Source organism: Rhinolophus sinicus, linkage group LG06, assembly GCF_036562045.2.
Source record: "Rhinolophus sinicus isolate RSC01 linkage group LG06, ASM3656204v1, whole genome shotgun sequence".
Classification (NCBI taxonomy): Eukaryota; Metazoa; Chordata; class Mammalia; order Chiroptera; family Rhinolophidae; genus Rhinolophus; species Rhinolophus sinicus.
Window position 1 is genome coordinate 30,931,579 of NC_133756.1, and position 18,683 is coordinate 30,950,261.

General features: G+C 36.4%; 2 protein-coding genes across 4 annotated transcripts in view; one reads left to right on the forward strand and one right to left on the reverse strand.

Annotated features, from left to right (window-relative positions):
* ALG6 (ALG6 alpha-1,3-glucosyltransferase) overlaps positions 1-14,661 on the forward strand; it is a 43,388-nt gene extending 28,727 nt beyond the window's left edge. The window contains exons 12-15 of the mRNA XM_074334840.1: positions 859-929; positions 8,412-8,480; positions 8,610-8,808; positions 14,369-14,661. Coding sequence (XP_074190941.1) covers positions 859-929; positions 8,412-8,480; positions 8,610-8,808; positions 14,369-14,566 — 537 coding nt within the window. The 3' untranslated portion in view covers positions 14,567-14,661. The remainder of the gene's footprint in view (positions 1-858; positions 930-8,411; positions 8,481-8,609; positions 8,809-14,368) is intronic.
* A 3,633-nt stretch (positions 14,662-18,294) lies between these two features.
* The window catches only part of ITGB3BP (integrin subunit beta 3 binding protein), a 41,038-nt gene continuing 40,649 nt past the window's right edge, over positions 18,295-18,683 (reverse strand). For all 3 annotated transcript variants that reach the window (XM_019731515.2, XM_019731525.2, XM_019731504.2), the window contains one exon: positions 18,295-18,629. Coding sequence is in view for 1 of the 3 variants with exons in the window: in XM_019731525.2 (XP_019587084.2) it covers positions 18,622-18,629 (8 nt within the window). In the remaining 2 variants the exon portion in view is untranslated. The remainder of the gene's footprint in view (positions 18,630-18,683) is intronic.

Consider the following 18,683-nt stretch of genomic DNA (forward strand, 5'->3'; position numbering starts at 1 on the left):
ACATTGGACATATAGATAGATGTCTTATATGCAGAGTATAAACTTGTATTCAAAGGTATTCAAAACCCCAAATAACGAATAATTATAAAACATTTAATATCTTTCATTGAAATACACATTTTATTTCTTTCAAAATTAAATTTATTGAGGTAACATTGGTTAATAACACTGTATAAATTTCAGATGTACAAGATTATGATTCGCCTTCTGTGTACTCTATGGCATGCTCACCACCCAACGTCTAGTTTCCTTCTGTCACCCTCTATTTGACCGTCTTTTCCCACTTTTCCCTCCCCCGCCCCCTGGCCCCGCCCCCCCAGTAATCACCATTCTGTTGTCTGTGTCTATGAGCTTGTTTTGTTAGTTCGTTTGTTACTTTTTGTTTTATATTCCACATGAGTCATATGGATTATAGTCTACATATGAGTGAAATGATTTATAAAACATTTAATATCTTTTAATTGAAGTGCACATTTAAAAACTTAGATTGGTTTTGCCAGGCTTAGATTTTGACCTTGTCCTTCACGCTTTTTAATTTAAACTGTCAGACTTCCAGGTGAGGATGGAGGCATGATTGTTGTGTCTGAAGTATTCAGCAGTTTTGTTTATTAATACCTGAGTCTCAGTGAACTTGTTTTAGATGGTTAAGTACAGTTTTATAATCATTGTTTTTCAAAAAACATTTTGATTAAATTTGAATGAAATATGCATATTAGTGTTGTGTATATATTTTCCTTCTAGATATGTCACATTAACTTTAAAGTTTTACTTGAAATTATTTTTATTCAGATTCATAATTAAATTGCTATTATATTTTGCAAGTTGTTACATCTCATTTTCCCCCCTTTTTCTTTAAAGGTTACTTGTGCACTGTCATTCTTTTTATTTTCTTTCCAAGTACATGAAAAGTCCATTCTCTTGGTATCATTGTAAGTAAAAAAGTGCTTTATTTATTTATTATTATGTGTTTATGATATAAATTTATTACTTACCTATAATCAGCTAAGTGCAAAACAATACTATACAAATGTTATATAGTTGCATATTATTTCATAAATCATACCTTTTTTTCAGAATGATCTTTTACAATTTTACTTCTTTATATTTTAAACTGAAAAAATTTCATAGATTACTGACATGCTTATTTCTTCTGTTTCTTCATATACATTTTCTATATGCTAATTAAAAGTGTCTTCCAAAGAGGCTTTCCTCAAATTGTAACCTGTTTTTCATCTTTGCCTTTTTAATTTTTTTCATTTCCATATCTATTCAATAGCCTTGTTCTCTCCACTCACCTCTTTGGAGGCTGTCATGTGTTGCCTTCTATTTCTTTGGTCACAACCTTTGGTTAGCCTGTTGGCAATCTCTAACCAGACTACTTTGTTTTAGGAGCATTACAATTTTTTCCTGGTCTTCACTGAAATTGGGTGACATTTTGGGGTATCTTATCCCAATATTAAAATAGTGTTTACCCAGAACACCTTGGAATACTCGAATCCTGCCTTAGATCAGTCCCAACCCACAACCACTCTACCCTCACCTTGTTTGCTGGGCTCCTGTGGAAGATACATGTACAGAATGACCAATGATGAAGGAAGTAGTGCTTTTATTAAGTGGAGCTTTGCATAGCCTCATAGTAAGCTGGGCGGGCCTATGTGGAAGGCTTCGTTGTCCTAAACAAAATGGTCTCATATCACTGCAGACTGGGAGGACACCTTGATTTCATCCCCCAAAGTCTAAACCTGAGTTACCACTGTTATGTGAGGCTAGGTGGACCAGATGTGAATCCCTAGTGCCAGGGGATAGACCTATGGAGAGGTACTGCTTTCAAACCTGTGTATTCTGCCCAGAATTTCTACCCCATAGAAAGGCAGCCCATTCCATGACCTGTAATCTGACCATTCAGAGTAGCTCTTGGGTCCTGAATTTCTGGGAGTTCATACTCTACAATGGTACCTAGATTATTTATAACCGTGCATGACTTTAACATAATTTTGGTCAAATATTTAAAGTTGGCATTAAAAGTTCCTCCTGACCTGGTCTCAGCTAATCTATCATTAAACTAACATTTCATTCAATAAATGTTTACTGAGTACTGACTATTTGCCAGGTACTGTTCTGAGCACGTGGGACATGTCCGCAAACAAAACAGACAGAAACTCCTACTTTCTTAGTTTTCACTCTAAAGGACAGACACTAATTAGTAAATAAAAATAAGAAGTTAAATAGTGTTTTACAAGGTAATAAAGACCATGAGGGAGAAATAAAACAGGGTAGGGGAAGATGGGGGTACTGGGGGTGGGGGCACAGGAGCAAGTGCAGGTTGCAGTTTTAAATATGGGTGTCAAGGTAGGGCTCACTGAGGAGATGAACTTGAGTGGACTGGAGGAGGTGAGGATGTTAGCTGTGTGGATATCGGGGAGAATAACAGTCTAGACAGAGGGAACAGCCAGGGCCAAGGCCTAAGATGGGACTATGGCTGGTATTGGGAACAAAAGAATGGTCAGTGTGGCCAGCATGGAGTAGGGAGTAATAGGAGGTGAAGTTAAAGAGGTAACGGGTACAAATTATATAGGACTTTGCATGCCATATGAGGAACTTCAGCTTTTATTCTGAAGGAAACGAGTCATGGAAGAGTTTTGAGGAATCTAACTTACAGAAACTCATAGAAACAACTCAGAAACGGAGTAGATTGGTGGTTGCCAGATGTGGGTGGAGAACACGGGTGAAGGTGGTCATCCAGTTATAAGACAAAAAAGTTCTGGGGATCTAATGTACAGCATGTGGTGGCTATAATTAACAATAGTTAACAGGTATTGTATACTTGAAAGTTGCTAAGAGAGTAGATCTTAACAGTTCTCAACACACACACATAAGGTTAACTGTGAGTTGATGGATGTGTTAATTAATCTTGTGATCATTTCACAGTACATACCTATATCAAATCATCACATTGTACACTTTAAAGTTACACAATATTATAGGTCAATTATATCTTAATAAATCGGGGGGGGAAGGACATGAGGTGATCTGCTGTATTAGATGCTGCTAATAGCTCAAGAGGAGGGCTGAGAATAGACTATTTGCCTTAAGAAAACGGAAGTCACTGGTGACTTGACAAGGTTAGTGTCAGTGGAATGATGCATGGAAAAGCCTTATTAGGGTGGGTTTAAGAAATAATGAGAGACCTGAAGTATAGATAATTCTTTTTTTTTAAAAAAAGAAATTACATATATACGAGGTATGATCAAACAATATGGTGAATGTTTAAACAAAAAGAATTTATTACAGTAAAAGACACATTGTCATTAATCCCTCTCGCTTTGAACACTTATCCCATCATTCTTGCCACTTTCTGAAGCAGTTCTGGAAGTCCTCTTTCGTGAGTGTCTTTATTTTTTATTTTATTTATTTTATTTTTTATTTTTTTGGGGGATAGGGGAACAGGACTTTATTGGGGAACAGTGTGTTCCCCAGGACTTTTTCCAAGTCAAGTTGCCGTCCCTTCAGTCTTAGTTGTGGAGGGCACAGCTCAGCTCCAGGTCCAGTTGCTGTTGTTAGTTGCAGGGGGCGCAGCCCACCATCCCTAGCGGGAATCAAACCGGCAACCTTGTGGTTGAGAGGACACCCTCCAACCAACTGAGCCATCCGGGAGGCAGCTCAGCTCAAGGTGCCATGTTCAGTCTTAGTTGCAGGGGGTGCAGCCCACCATCCCTTCCGGGAGTCGAAGAGTTGAACCAGTAACCTTGTGGTTGAGAGCCCACTGGCCCATGTGGGAATCGAACCGGCAGCCTTCAGAGTTAGGAGCACGGAGCTCCCACTGCCTGAGCCACCGGGCCGGACCCTTGTGAGTGTCTTTCGTTGCACTGTCGTGGCTGCCTCGATGTCCTGAATCATTCTGACTTTGGGGAAGCGTCAGAAATCGCACAGTGCCAGATCTGGTGAATAAAGTAGATGAGGACATACCGTAATGTTTTTGACAGAAATTGTCATGTCACAAGTGATGTGTGGCACGGAGCGTTGTCATGATGGAGGATGAAGTAAAGACATGAAGGAGGACTTCCAGAACTGCTTCAGAAAGTGGCAAGAACGATGGGATAAGTGTGTTCGAGCGAGGGGGAGTATTTTGAGGGGAATTAATGGCAGTGTGTCTTACTGTAATACATTTTTTTATTTAAACATTCACCATATTGTTTGATCACACCTTGGTCAGATATATGTATCTTTTAAATTGTAGTAAAATACATCACTAATACATTCATAATGTTGTGTAGTCATCATCGTCTGCTTTCAGAACGTTTCATTATGCAAAAGGAAACCCCATGCCTGTTAAGCAGTCACTCTGGATTCTCCCCTCCTCCAGTCCTTGTGTTAGGCTGCTGCAGAAGTAACTGCAGTTTTTGCAATTATTTTTAACCTTTTAAACCACAATTACTTTTGCACCAACCTAATAACTACTAACCTACCTTCTATCTCTGGATTTGCCTATTCTGGATATTTCATATAAATGCAGTCACACAGTATGTGGCCCTTTGTGCCTGACCTTTCATTTAGCATATTTTCAAGGTTCACATAGGTTGTAGCACGTATCTGTACTTCATTTTTATACCTAAATAATATTGCATTGTATGGGTATACTACATTTTGCTTATCCAGGCATCAGCTGATGGACGTTTGGGTTGTTTCCACCTTTTGGCTATTGTGAATAGTGCCACTAGGAACATTCATGTATAAGTTTTTGTTGGAACACTTGTTTTCAATTCTCTTGGGCCTACCGTTTCCCTGAAAATAAGACCTAGCTGGACCATCAGCTCTAATGCGTCTTTTGGAGCAAAAATTAATATAAGACCCGGTCTTATTTTAATATAATTATTTTAATATAATAAGACCGGGTCTTATATAAGACCAGGTATAAGACTGGGTCTTAAATTAATTTTTGCTCCAAAAGATGCATTAGAGCTGATGGTCTGGCTAGGTCTTATTTTCGGGAAAACACGGTATATACCCAGGAGTGGAACTTCTGGGTTATATAGTAATTCTGTATATAACTTATTGAGGAACTGTCAAATTGTTTTCCAGTGCAACTATATCATTTTACATTCCTACCAGTAATGTATGAGGGTTCCAATTTCTCCACATCCTTGCCAGCACTTACATTTTTTTTTTAGTCATCTTAGGGGGTATGAAGTGGTATCTCATTGTGTTTCTCATTTGCATTTCCCAAATGACTAATGATATTGATAATCTTATGTCCTTTGACAATATGTGTTTCTTTTTTTTTGGAGAAATGCCTATTGAAATCCTTAGCCCAATTTTTAAGTGGTTGTTTGTGTTTTTGTTGTTCTTTATATATTCTGGATATTAAATCTTTATGAGATGTATGATTTGCAAATATTTTCTCCCATTCTTTGGGTTTTCACCTTCTTGATAGTGTTCTTTGATGCACAAATGTCTTAATTTTGATGAAATCCAATTTATCCTTTCTTTCGTTGCTTGTGCTTTTCGTGTCATATCTAACAAACTATTGCCAAATCCAAGGTAATAAAGATTTACCCTTATGTTTCATCTAAGAATTTGATAGATTGAACTCTTACAGTTAGGTCTTTGATCCATTTTAATTTTTGTATATGGTGTGTGAGAGGTAGATAATTCTTTAGCAGACTTTTGCTGAAAAGGGGAGCAGAGAAATAGGGCAATAATTGGTAGAGAAAGTGGGGTGAAGAGAGGTTTGTTGTTTAAGAGAAGTAATGGCATGGGAGCAGGAGAGAGGAAACATGGATGACATAGGAGAGAGGTAAGAGTTGCTGGAGCAGTGTCCTTCACACAGGGAGATGGGGTAGCATCTAGAGCACAAACGGAAAACTGGCTTGGGACTGGTGCATGAACAGCTCATATTAATAAAAAGAGGGAAGAGGCTCTATCAGTACAGATGCCGGGAAGAGAGTAGATGTGATGGTGGCATCTGTGAGAGTTCTCGTTTAATTGCTTCAGTTTTCTTACTGAAGTGGAAGGCAAGGTCATTAAGAAAGAGTGGGTTGGAGCTGTTGGGAATAAGAAAGGAGAAGGTGTGAATTATTTTTCTAAGGTGACGAGTGTGAGCAAGTTAGGGAAACACATGTAATCGGTGGACAATTGAATATCATGATCATGTATTATTTAAAGAGATCAGTTAGTGTGGGTAAAGGTTTTTCTCCAGAGCGGGCACTTAGCATGGTTGCAGGGGTCGAGTTGGGTGTTTCCAGGCTTATGGTTTTGTTTAGTGAGGATCACTCACTGGCTCGGGGCTTGACGCTTGAGAATGAATGCATGGGGGTGATTATAATGATTGACCTTAGAGTTTGAGCTGGATAAGAAGGGAAAAGGACACTAAAGCAGTGGGGGAAATTGAAAGAGTGTCAGGAACAACGGATTGAAGGTCTTGGTGGGGTTAAAAGATTGTTGGGATACCAAAAAGGTAGGAAAAGTGTTCAGAATGCAGTTGATGAGTTGTGATTATGGAGGGGTGTGCCCTCCGTAATCTAGCGTGTGACCTAAGGCGGAGGATTGGTGATGAGATCAGGAGAGAGGAGTTCTAGCAAATGAGAGGTCAGGGTGTTCGAGGATCATCTATGTATGTATTAAAATTGCAAGAATGAAGACACAGGGCTGTAGAGTGACAGAAAGGAGTTGAAGTCATTGAGTAATGAGGGAAGTGACCCTTGTGGCTGGTGGATGATAAAGATGAGGAGTAATAGGGGACAGAGCCTGAGGACCTGAGATTCAGAGCTGGAGGCTGTGAGGCCAGGCAGGGCGCCCTGGTGGAAGTTGTGATGAAGAGCAAGGTTATCTCCCGCCTACAGGCCAAGCTATTAGGTTGGCGCAAAAGTAGTTGCAGTTTAAAAGGTTAAAAATAATTGCAAAAAACGCAATTACTTTTGCACCAACCTAATATTTGAAGGCTATGGAAACTACAACAGCGACAAAACAGGCACAGCTGAGAGGGCAGAGGGGCAGCATGTTCCTGAGAGAGAGAAAGCCAGGGTTTGTTTTGAACGAGGTGGTGAAGGGAAAGGTTCAGAGAAGAGGTTGATGATGTAGGGGATTCGGGTGCTTGGTTATAAATATTTATCTTTGTATACTTTTTAGAGCAGTTCTTTTACATGGTAAGTTTTCAGTAAATGCTTGTGTTCAGTAAATGAACACTGAATGAATAAATGAGAAAGAATGAAGTCCCAGAGATAGGTGTGCTTGTTATTAACATGAATACGTTCTGATATAAAAAGCATCTAGCAATGAAATTGCAAGTCCTCTAGTATTTTTCTTTTAGTGCAGCTTTCAGTTTATAATCCCAGGCCCCATATCCCAAATGCTCGTTTACAAGGGGAAAAGTCATCCTTCCAAGAAAGGAGGATAATGCTCAGACCTTTTAAAGTAAGGAGACCTAAAGTAATAATAACAATAAAAATCAATTAACAACCACCATCATTATTAAATATTTCAGTTATTTTTATTTAAAAAAAATTAGAAAAAAAATGTTGGATAATACTTGTAAAAGAGTTTTTCCAATTACTTAACAAAGAAGGTGTTATTATTTACATTTACATGTAAGAAGTTCAAGGCAATCATTTGTTCAAGGTCATACAGTAAGTAGCAGAGACGGGACTAACACTCAGGAGTTCTGACTGCCCCCCCCCCACCCCCTTGAGCATTGCCACAGTTGAATCCAGAAGGTAATGGGATTAAGGGTTGGTGAAGGTCACGGAGTTTGCACTTATGATCTTAACCAGCTGTTTGGTGAAGCCAAGGGCTCCATTATTGACTTTACTCTTCCTGTTCCTATGCTAGTGCTCTTCCTATCGGTGTTTCCTCTTTCCTTTTATTCTACCATCATTAACTTGTTTCCTTTCATGATTCTTCTTTGCCTCTCTTGTGCTCTCTTCGGTGACAGATGATAATCCTGTCTGTTATAACTTTAGTTTTTAATTTAGCTGAATAATATGTAACATGGAGGATCATAAAAAAGAAGTTTGAAAACCACTGTGCCGGGAATTCATTTCATATTTATCAAGTAGGATGAAACATGTGAAAAAGCTCTTTCTCTGAGTGTTCAGATTTGTTTATCTGATCCTTTCTGTAAGCTGCTGTTTGTATGACAGAGAAAAAAATATTCCATCAATGGAATACTGGAAAAAGCACTTTTCCAGTTATTATGAGGAGTTAGTTGACACCTTCTCTGTGTTTAGACTCATTTAGTTTGGATTGATAGTTATAAAAAAATGAATCAATAGTCCACACGGAGACTTTACTGGCTGTTTTTTTGTTTTGTTTTTTTTTAGCTACACTGAAAATCAGATAAAATGTGTTTATAATTTTTTACAAGAGTTGAAATTATATTCTGTAAGATTCAAATATTTTTTTCTTTATCATTTTAGACCTGTCTGCTTAGTTTTAAGTGAAATTCCTTTAATGTCAACTTGGTTTTTACTTGTATCAACATTTAGGTGAGTAAAACCAACTTCCACATAATGTTTTCAGTATAGTTCTTATACTCATTTGAAACGTTTTTACAAAGTGATTATGGTTGGAATTGACAGTTCTCTTTTGATATTTTTTCCTACTTACCCTTATAGTATGCTGCCTCTTCTATTGAAGGATGAACTCCTAATGCCCTCAGTTGTGACAATGGTGGCATTTTTTATAGCCTGTGCAACTTCCTTTTCAATATTTGAAAAGACTTCGGAAGAAGAACTGCAGTTGAAATCCTTTTCCATTTCTGTTAGGAAATACCTTCCATATTTTACATTTCTTCCCAGGATTATACAACATTTGGTAAGTTGTTCAGTTTTTAAGGAATGGCATTTGGCATGGCACTATTAAAAAAATTATTGTAGCATCTTTTTTCTTTTATAATTCTTTTGTGATATAATTCACATAAACCCATCCATAAATTCTACCCATTTAAAGTGTGTAATTCAATGGTTTTAAGTATGTACACAGAGTTTACAACTATCACCATAATCAAACTTTAGATTATTTTCATCACCCTCCAAAAAAACTCCGTACTCATTAGCAGTCATTTCCCATTCTACCCTCACTCCTAACCACCAGCCTTGGACAGCCACTAATCTACTTCCTGTCTCTAGATGTGCCTATTTGGACATTTCATATAAATGAATGCATCAGTCCACTAGGGCTGCCTTAGCAAAATACCACAGACCAGGTGGCTCAAGCAACAGAAATTTACTCTCAGTCTGGAGGATAGAAGTCCAAGATCAAGGTGCCATCAGTGTTGGTTTCTGGTGAGGCCTCTTTTCCTTGTAGGCGATATATCCTTGATATGGCCTCTTTGTGTGCGTGTATTTGGTGTTGCTTCTTCTTCTAAGGACACCAGCCTTACCTTATTAGGGCCCCACCCTTAATTTAACCTCCCTAAAGTTCTGATCTCCAAATGTAGTCATATTTGGGATTAGAGCTTCAACATGTGAATTTTGTGGGGACACAATTCAGTCCAAAACATGGGCTCTAACAAAATGTGGTCTTTTGTGAGTAGCTTCTTTCACTTAGCATGTTTTTGAAGTTCCTTTGTGTTGTAGCATGTATGAATACTTCATTCCTTTTTATTGCCAAACCACATTTTGTTTATCCATTCATCAGTTGATGGACGTTAGGTTGCTTCCACTTTCTGGTTGTTATGAATATGCTGCTGAGATTTATGTAAAAGTTCATCAGTGCATATGTTTTCATTTCCCTTGGGTATATACCTAGGCATGGTAATTCTATGTTGAGCGTTTTGAGAAACTGCCAGACTGTTTTCCAAAGTGCTGCATGATTCTGTGTTCACACCAGCAATATATGAGGGTTCTAATTTGTCCACATCCTTCAGAGCACTTGTTATTGTCTTTTTTATTATGGCTATTCTAGTGGGTATGAAATGGTATTTCATTGTGGCTTTGATTTGCATCTGCTACTTACTAAGCTGTTGAGCATCTTTTTGTGTGCTTTGTGACCATTTGCATATCTTCTTTGGAGAAAAAGCCTTTTCAAATCCTTTGCCCATTTTAAATTGGGTTGTCTTCTTATTTTTGAGTTGTAAGAGTTCTTTATACATTTTCAATATGGGTCCCTTACTAGATGTGTGACTTGCAAATATATTCTTTCATTCTCTGGGTTGCTATTTCATTTCATGATGGTATCATTTGCAGCTCAGAGTTTTGATTTTTATTAAGTCTAATATATCTCTCTTTCCTTTTGTGGTTTGTGCTCTTGGTGGCATATCTAAGAGAACATATGTAACCAAAGGTCATGAAGATTTCTTTTTATGTTTTCTTTTAGTTGAGAGTTTTGTAGTTTTAATTCCTATCTTTAGGTCATTGACTCATTTTGAGTTAATTTTTGTGTATGGTGTGAGGTAGGAATCCAACTTTATTCAGTTGGTCCAGCACCAATGAATTATGTTGGCACCCTTGTTGAAAATCAACTGATCCTAAATATAAGGATTTATTTCTGGACTCTGAATTCTGTTCCACTGATCTATGTCTAAGCTTATGCTGGTACCACACTGTCTCGATTACTGTAGCTTTCTTTGTAGTTAGTTTTGAAATTGGAAATATGAGTCTCCAACTTTGTTCTTTTTCACGATTGTTTTAGCTATTCTTTGTCCCTGTTTCCATATTATTTTTAGGATCAGCTAGTTACTGTCTCTAAAAATCCAGCTGAGATTTTGATAGGGATTGCTTTGAATCTATGTATCAGTTTGTGGAGTATTACCACTTTAAGATTTTGTCATCCAAACCCAGGAACACAGGATGTATTTCCACTTATTTAATTTCCTTCAACAATGTTCTCTAGTTTTGAGTCTACAAGCCATGCACTTCTTTTGTTAGATTTATTTCTAAATATTTTATTCTTGATGATGCATTTATAAATGAATTATTTTCTTAATTTCATTTTCATAATGTTCATTGCTGCTGTATACAAATATAACAGATTTTTTAATATTAAACTTGTATTCTGTGCTATAAGTTTTTAGTGGTTTTTTATATACAAGATCATGTCATTTGCAAATCATGAATTTTATTTCTTTCCCAATATGCATGCCTTTTATTTTCATTGACTGATTACTCTGGCTAGAATCTCTAGTACAAAGTAGCAAGAGTGGACATTTTCTCCTTGATTTTTGGGGGAAAGCCTCCAGTCTTTCACTATTAACTGTGATGTTAGCTGTGGGTTTTTTATAGATGGCCTCTATTTGGTTAGAAGTTCTATTCCTAGTTTATCTAGTGTTTTTATCATGGAAGGGTGTTGGATGTTGTCAAATGCTTTTCAAATATCTAACAATATGGTCATGTGGTTTTCCCCCCCTTTATTTTATTAATATGGTATATTACATTGATTGCTTTTTGTATGTTGAACTAACCTTGCATGCTTGGGATATCGCACTCGATCATGTGTAATCCTTTTTATATGCCACTGGTTTGAGTTTGCCAACATTTTGTAGACTTTTGCCATCTATATTTATAAGGGATATTGGTCTGTGGTTTTCTTTTCTTGTGATATTTGTCTGGTTTGGTGTAAGGGTTAATACTTGGCATCATGGAAGGAGTTGGGAAGTGTTCCATTTCTACTTTTTGGAATAGTTTCTGAAGGATTGGTATTAATTCTTCTATAAACATTTGGTATAATTCACCCGTCGAGCCATCTGTGCTTGGGCCTTTCTTTGTGAGACTTTCAAAATGATTAATTTAGTCTATTTACTTGTTATAGGTCTGTTCAGAGTTTCTGTGTATCTTGAGAGAGTTTCAGTGTGTCTTTCTAAGAATTTGTCCATTTCATCTGTTATCTAATTTGTTGCTTACAGTTGTTCATAATAGTCTTTTATTCTTTTTGATTTTTATGAATGGTAAAGAATGATGTCCATTATTCATTCCTGATTTTGGTATTTGTATCTTCTCTTTTTTCCTTGGCTAGCTAAAGTTTTTTGGTTTCACTGATCTTTTTACAGAATCAACTTTTGGTCATTGATTTTCTCTATTTTTCTATGTCATTGGTTTTGGTTCTAATTTTATTATACCCTTTCTCATACTTGCTTTGGATTTGGTTTACTCTTCTTTATTTAGTATCTTAACAGGTGATTGATTTTGAGACCTTTCTTCCATTTTTATATAGACATTCAAATCTATAAATTCTCCCATGCCATTCCATACATTATGATATATATGTGTGTGTGTGTGTGTGTGTGTGTGTGTGTGTGTGTGTGTATATATATATATATATATATATATATATATATATATATATTCTAGTTTAATTTTGATGTATTTGGAGAACATACTTTGTATTATTTCAGTATTTCCAAGTGTATTGACTGTTTTGTGTTAATGTCTCCTTCATTTTTGAAGGGTATTTTTGCAAGGAATGGAATGATTCTTTTTTTTTTAGAAATTTGAATGACACCCATCCCATTGCCTTGGGACCTCCATGTTTTCTGATGAGAAGTCAGCTTTTAATCTTTTTGAAGATAGTTTATAAGTGTATTTTTAGTTTGAGATGCTTATTAGCTATCCAAATGGAGATATTAAGGAGCACTTGGATACATGCATCTGGAGTTTAGGGGAATGGTCTAGGTTGGAGACAGCAATGTGAGTCATTGGCATATAGATAATAATTAAAGTCATATCACTCAATGAGCTCACCAAAAGATGAGTATAGATTAAGAAGACCAAGTACTGAGCCCTGGGATACTGCAATGATAAAGGTGGGGACATGAGAAGGAACCAGCAAAGTTGTCTGAGAAGGAGTTGCTGTGGAAAGAAACCATTAATATGGTGTCATGGAAGCCAAGTGAAGGAAGTGTTTCAAGGAGATGGGAACGTTGTGCTATTTCAGATGCTGCAGAGAGATCAAATAAGGCACTAAGAATTGAATATTGGATTTATTACAGTAGAGGTTATTGTGGATCTTTGACCAGGGCAGTTTCATTATAGTGATTGGGGTGAAAGCCTAATTGGTGTGTGTTCACTAGTGAATGGGGGGAGAATTGGATGCAGCAAGTTATAGGCAACTCTTTTGGGGGAACTTTGCTGTGAGATAGGAGCAGACAATGGGTTAATAGCTGGAAGAGTTTGTTAAAATGGGAGGGATTTTAGCATGTCTTTTAACACTGGTTCAGGATCACAGTATCGTGACATTTCAACCATTCCTATATTTCTTAATTTGATGATTTCACTTCAGAAATTTTCCCTCCCCACTAAGGTTGACTCAGGGATTTTCCCTTTGGAGGAGACTGGCAGCCTGTTTATACCTATTTATAAGGCTTTTTTGGCTCTTCCCACTCTTCCATCTGGAATGATCACTACATTTTCTATTCAGGTCTTACAATCCTGTCATAATATAGCCATTAAAGCATCTTTCAGGGTTCCATTTATGTCTCATTTCCTTCATGAAAGCTACTTACTACTATTTCTTACTGTATGCTTTCTACACTTAAGCAGCTTCTGTGTACTTATGTGCTATGCTAGGGATAAAATAAATAAGATCTGGCTGGTCCTTGTCTTAAAGGAGCTCAGTCTAGAGCTAAACTGTCCATTAGACACATGTGGAAATTTAAACTTAGTAAAATTAAATACAATAAAAAATAGCTCCTCACTTGCAGTAGGCACATTTCAAATGCTCAGTAGCCACATGTGGTCAGCACCTACTTGTCTGGAGTACACATTTCCATCTCTGCAGAAAGGTCTGTTGTATACTGCACTGAAACTGACTGCTACAGTTACAATAAATGCAATAATTATTTTTACTCCTCATTTTGGCATTTAATAAAATGTGACCCTATGATTTTATTTAACTAGTTTATGCATTCCCCTAATTAAATAAAAAACTCTTTGAGGCCAGAGGACATTTTCTTTCATATGCCCCACCATGCTTTACTGCAGCACTAACTCACTGAAAGTGTACAGTGAACATGAAATATGATTTCCCATTTGTCACGGATAACTTTTCCATAGATGGACTCAGGGCTCTGGAGCATGCTGTGGATTTAACCCCGATGAATAATATTATCTGTTCCAGATAACTTTCTTCAGTGCCTTGGTGGTATGAAGTGTAAGATGGGGGTTCTCAGGCTTTCGTTATGCATGGGAATCATTTGGAGAACTTTAACACTGAGGCCTACCCAGAAACTCTGATTTAATCACCCTTGGCTATGGCATGGGCATATTTAGAACCTCCCAGCCAATTCTAACTGCAGCCTACATTGAGATCCACCAACAGAAGAGACTGTACCCACAACCCTCACCTTCAGTTCTGCTCATTGACAGCTATAAATCAGTGTTACTAGTACATTAAATTTTCTTTTATGTTACTTAATAATACTTCTTTTTCCTCCTTACAGTTTCTTATCTCAATAATTATGATGGTCCTTCTGACACTGATGACTGTCACACTGGATCCTCCTCAGAAATTACCGGACCTGTTTTCTGTATTGGTGTGTTTTGTATCCTGCTTGAACTTCTTGTTCTTCTTGATTTACTTTAACATTATAATCATGTGGGATTCCAAAAGTAGAAGAAGTCAGAAGAAAATCAGCTAGCTATATCCCCAAACGTGAAAATGTTAACAGTGCTAAAAGATTTTGTGAATTTTTTGCTATGTATAAATAAAATTATCATTTTGAGAATTACGGAATTACAGGAAAGGAAATGGTGAAGTCATTGTTCTCTACACAAATGAATGTCTATGGGGACCAAAAGCTTTTATTTTCTAATTATTGAGTGGCCAAGACTTATTGTAGTTTTATTAATATTCAGGTATTCAAGCAGGAAAATAAGAAAATTGTCCTTAATCCCAGTGTTTACTTAGGAAATCTATAATTTGTTGTCTTGAAAACAATCTGCAAATACAGTGAGCTTAATGGGAGAATTTATCCCCTTCTTTTTAAAAGAAATTACTAATTTTGGTATTTAAATGTAGTGTTCCTAACTAACATTTTAGAATGCAGTAATGTGTACTTCATTCTTTAGAAATTATATCTCAGGGATTAAATTTGTGATAATCTTTTAAATTACTACAAGAAGGCAATTTAAACTGCTTGAAGTTTGAACATGCCTTATTACATATACAAACTTGAAATTTCTTTTTAACAGGGCATAGAGATTAAACCATATTCTTATTTATTTCCAAGAATGCTGATTTACTTGAATGTAATTAAACAATGATTTTTCCTGAATTTAAATCTAAGTGGTTTGAGTGAAGTCTTTTTATTACTCATGATCACTAGGTTGTAAACTTCCAGGATCATTTTGTTTAAGTTAAATGGCTTAATGAAGGATTTCTTCCTTCTGTTCTTTTCTGTGAGGACATGGTTCAAGGTAAGCACTGCCCTAAAGCATTGACTCCTATCATGCTTCATGTTAACTTGGCCCTGTTAATACTGTATCACTATATTAGCAGAAGCCCATCTTTACTATAGTATGCAATTGGTAAAAAGAATGTATTCTAGCCAAGTTGCAGTTTCTCATGTAAAGATGTATTCTCTTTAGTTTCTGTGATAAACATAAAACCATTCTTGTCCCATCAACATATATTTTTCATGCATATATTTCGTAAGACAACTATTAAAGCACACTAAGTGACGGTATATTTTTAAAACAATGCAAGCCAAACACATATACAGAGAAAATCTCGTTCTAGACATGGACAACCACAGGCTGATGCAAGACGTTATGTATTTCTCAGTCTGATAAAGGAAGTGGGTTTGGACAAAGCGAAAATCAAGAAGTATTTCTTTCTCACAGTAAATGTGCATAAAGACTCAAAGGGCAGGGCAGCAGAGAAAAGCAGCCTTGAATCACTGCCGAATCAGCAGGAACATTGCTTTCCACGGCCACCATCTGTAATCAGCGCACCCACATGTCAGCATCTTGGCTGGCGAGTGGAGCCTTATTTTTTGTAATAGCATACTTGTGTTTAACACAGGGTGTTGATTTAAACCAGTGATGAGGAAATTCTAATTACTGAACAATTGGAATAGACAAATGTTATTACTTGAAAAGTATTATATAAACATCAGTAAAATAGAATGCACCCATATTCAAGGTAGCTTATAGGTAAATTCCATAAATACATATTTTCTAGATGATTTAATCTAATCTTACTGAGTTATAGTGTAGTTTTTATGGAGTCTTGTAGCAATTATAAGTCAAGTATCTCATATCTATTATAGAAACCAGTTTAAGAAGAGTCCATTTTGAACTTTGAGGGATTAAGTGCCAAAATACCAAAAATGCCCAGTGATGAATTAAGATCACAGAAATAGGCAATTCTAAAGCTCTTCTCTCAGCGACACCCAGGATTATAGGGAGGTTTTAATATAAAGATATCAGGTTATGCAAAAATATTAATTTCTTACTTTCTTTACTAATATACGTGTCAAAAACAACCCTTCTGGGGCGGCCCAATGGCTCAGTGGGTTAGAGCGCGAGCTCTTAACAACAAGGTTGCTGGTTCAATTCCCACATGGGCCAGTGAGCTACACCCCCTGCAACTAAAGACTGGAAATGGCAACTGGACTTGGAGCTGAGCTGCGTCCTCCACAACTAGATTGAAGGACGACTTGGAGCTGATGGGCCCTGGAGAAACACACTGTTCCCCAATATTCCCCAATAAAAATTTTTTTTAAAAAATGTCCCTTCTAAGTTATTTTCAAGTTCACTTTAGAGGGAAGGGCCCTTTCTGAGAAATGCCATTTTCTCTGTTGCCAATAAACTTAGGTTTGCTTCTTAAAATGAAGAGAATAGGGTGTATGTTCATGTATCAAATATGAGACACGCAGAAGTCATTTTCCCTTGAGGTCTGAGGGAGGGGAGAAAAATCCCCGATGTAGCATTCTGTCCAAATGATAAACCACAACTAACTGAGTGAAACATTTACAAAAGTCAAGGCAGCCAAAGGAGCCTCTCTGTTCAATAGAAAGAGTAAGAGATGGATCGGATGTAACTAAAAAATGGTCGTCGTAACACAATGGTTTCAAGTCTCAATTGGTCTCCTGTTATGTTCATTGGAAAATCAGGGCCAAGTGTATCCCCCACCCCGCCCCCATATAAACATTAGTTTTGTGTGTGGATCTTTCTGCTTTGTCCTTCATGTGGCCTCCAAGGGTGATAAAGCGAGAGTCATCTGATCTACAATGAAGAGAACTGAGAAATGATTCTTAGCAGACCCAGCTGTTCTGAAAGGCAAAAGCTTAGTATATATCTAGAGGTCAAATATACAGTAACTGATTTAATAGCAGTAAGCACATACCTACATAACTTGGGTTACATATGAAACCAATCTCCTCCTTGACCCTTTATTTCCTTATTAATACAGGTTTCTTTGTATGTTTTGCCTTATATTCTAAGGTTTTCAATGCTAGAACACAAAGGAATTATCCTTTTTGATATATTTTAGGTAATGTCCTATTATAAGGGCTGTATCACAGTGTTCTTAATATTTACCAGACAGATTATATCTTAAAAACCTTATTTATATAGTACCAATAAAATCATTAGTGAAGGCAATTAGTTTTAATAAGTTAATTGGGCTACTGTTTAGTATCTGTGTCATTTAAATTAAGTTTTTAAATAACTCATTTTCATCTTAGGTAAACCTGAATTTTTCTAAATGGCAAATTAGTTACTTCCAACCTTAATTAAATTTTGTTTCAGATTTTCATATAGTATTTTTATTTTCATGATACACTGAATTAAATAACATGATTAAGTCTTAGGGCAAGTGCCAAGGAATAGCATTTTTTACCCTGCAGAAATGGTCAAAGTGTAGAAGTTTAAAAAAATCATGTTACTAAGTTATAACACATTCTGTCATTCCCTCTTCCCCTTTATTTTGTGACGATGATGATACAAAACACCACCATAGAAATTTAAATTAATGTTTCAAAATAATTTGGAGGGAATCACATATTGCCCCGAAGAAAGCTTTTCTTTAAATTTAGTAGTCTGTATAGTTCAGTTGAAAAACAACTTCATATTTAAATGTCTACTGAAAAGTGCACTCCAGTATTTTATAAAAGGTGTGAAAATTTTAAAACTTTGAAAATACTTTTTTTCTCTACAAGAATAAGAATAATGAGTATAATAAAAATTCATCCCTGAGATAGTGGCTAGCTATAGAATAAATTTGTACATAAATTTTTAAGGTTTTAAAAGGGATCTAATTATTAATACACCTATGGGGCTTTATGGGAAAGCCCCTGATACCTAATTCCACTCACCATTAGACTTACTCTGAGTTTTAAAATATATAGCTCTACCAAAGGTGCCATTTTCGTAAGTGCTTTATTAAGTTTGTCTACAAATGCAACACGTATATAGAAGTGTACATGATACAGAATATAAGTCAAGATCCTCGTCTACATGTTGGCTGACTCATTAAAGGGTCAAGAAGAAATGTATTATTTACATTGAGATTATGTACTGGTGTGTGTAGAAAGTTTAAATTAGCCGCAAGAAATTTTATCTAGACACGCACCTGCTGAGTGCTATGATCTGGTATTTACTGGGCAGATTAATTACAAACGTGTCTTCTGTTCCTTTAAATATGACCAGGCAGATGCAGAACTTGGTGTTCATAGTGAGTGCATTTCTTCTAAATGCCTGCAGGATATAAAGGGTGATTACTATCAAATCATCAAGAATTACTTTCCAAAT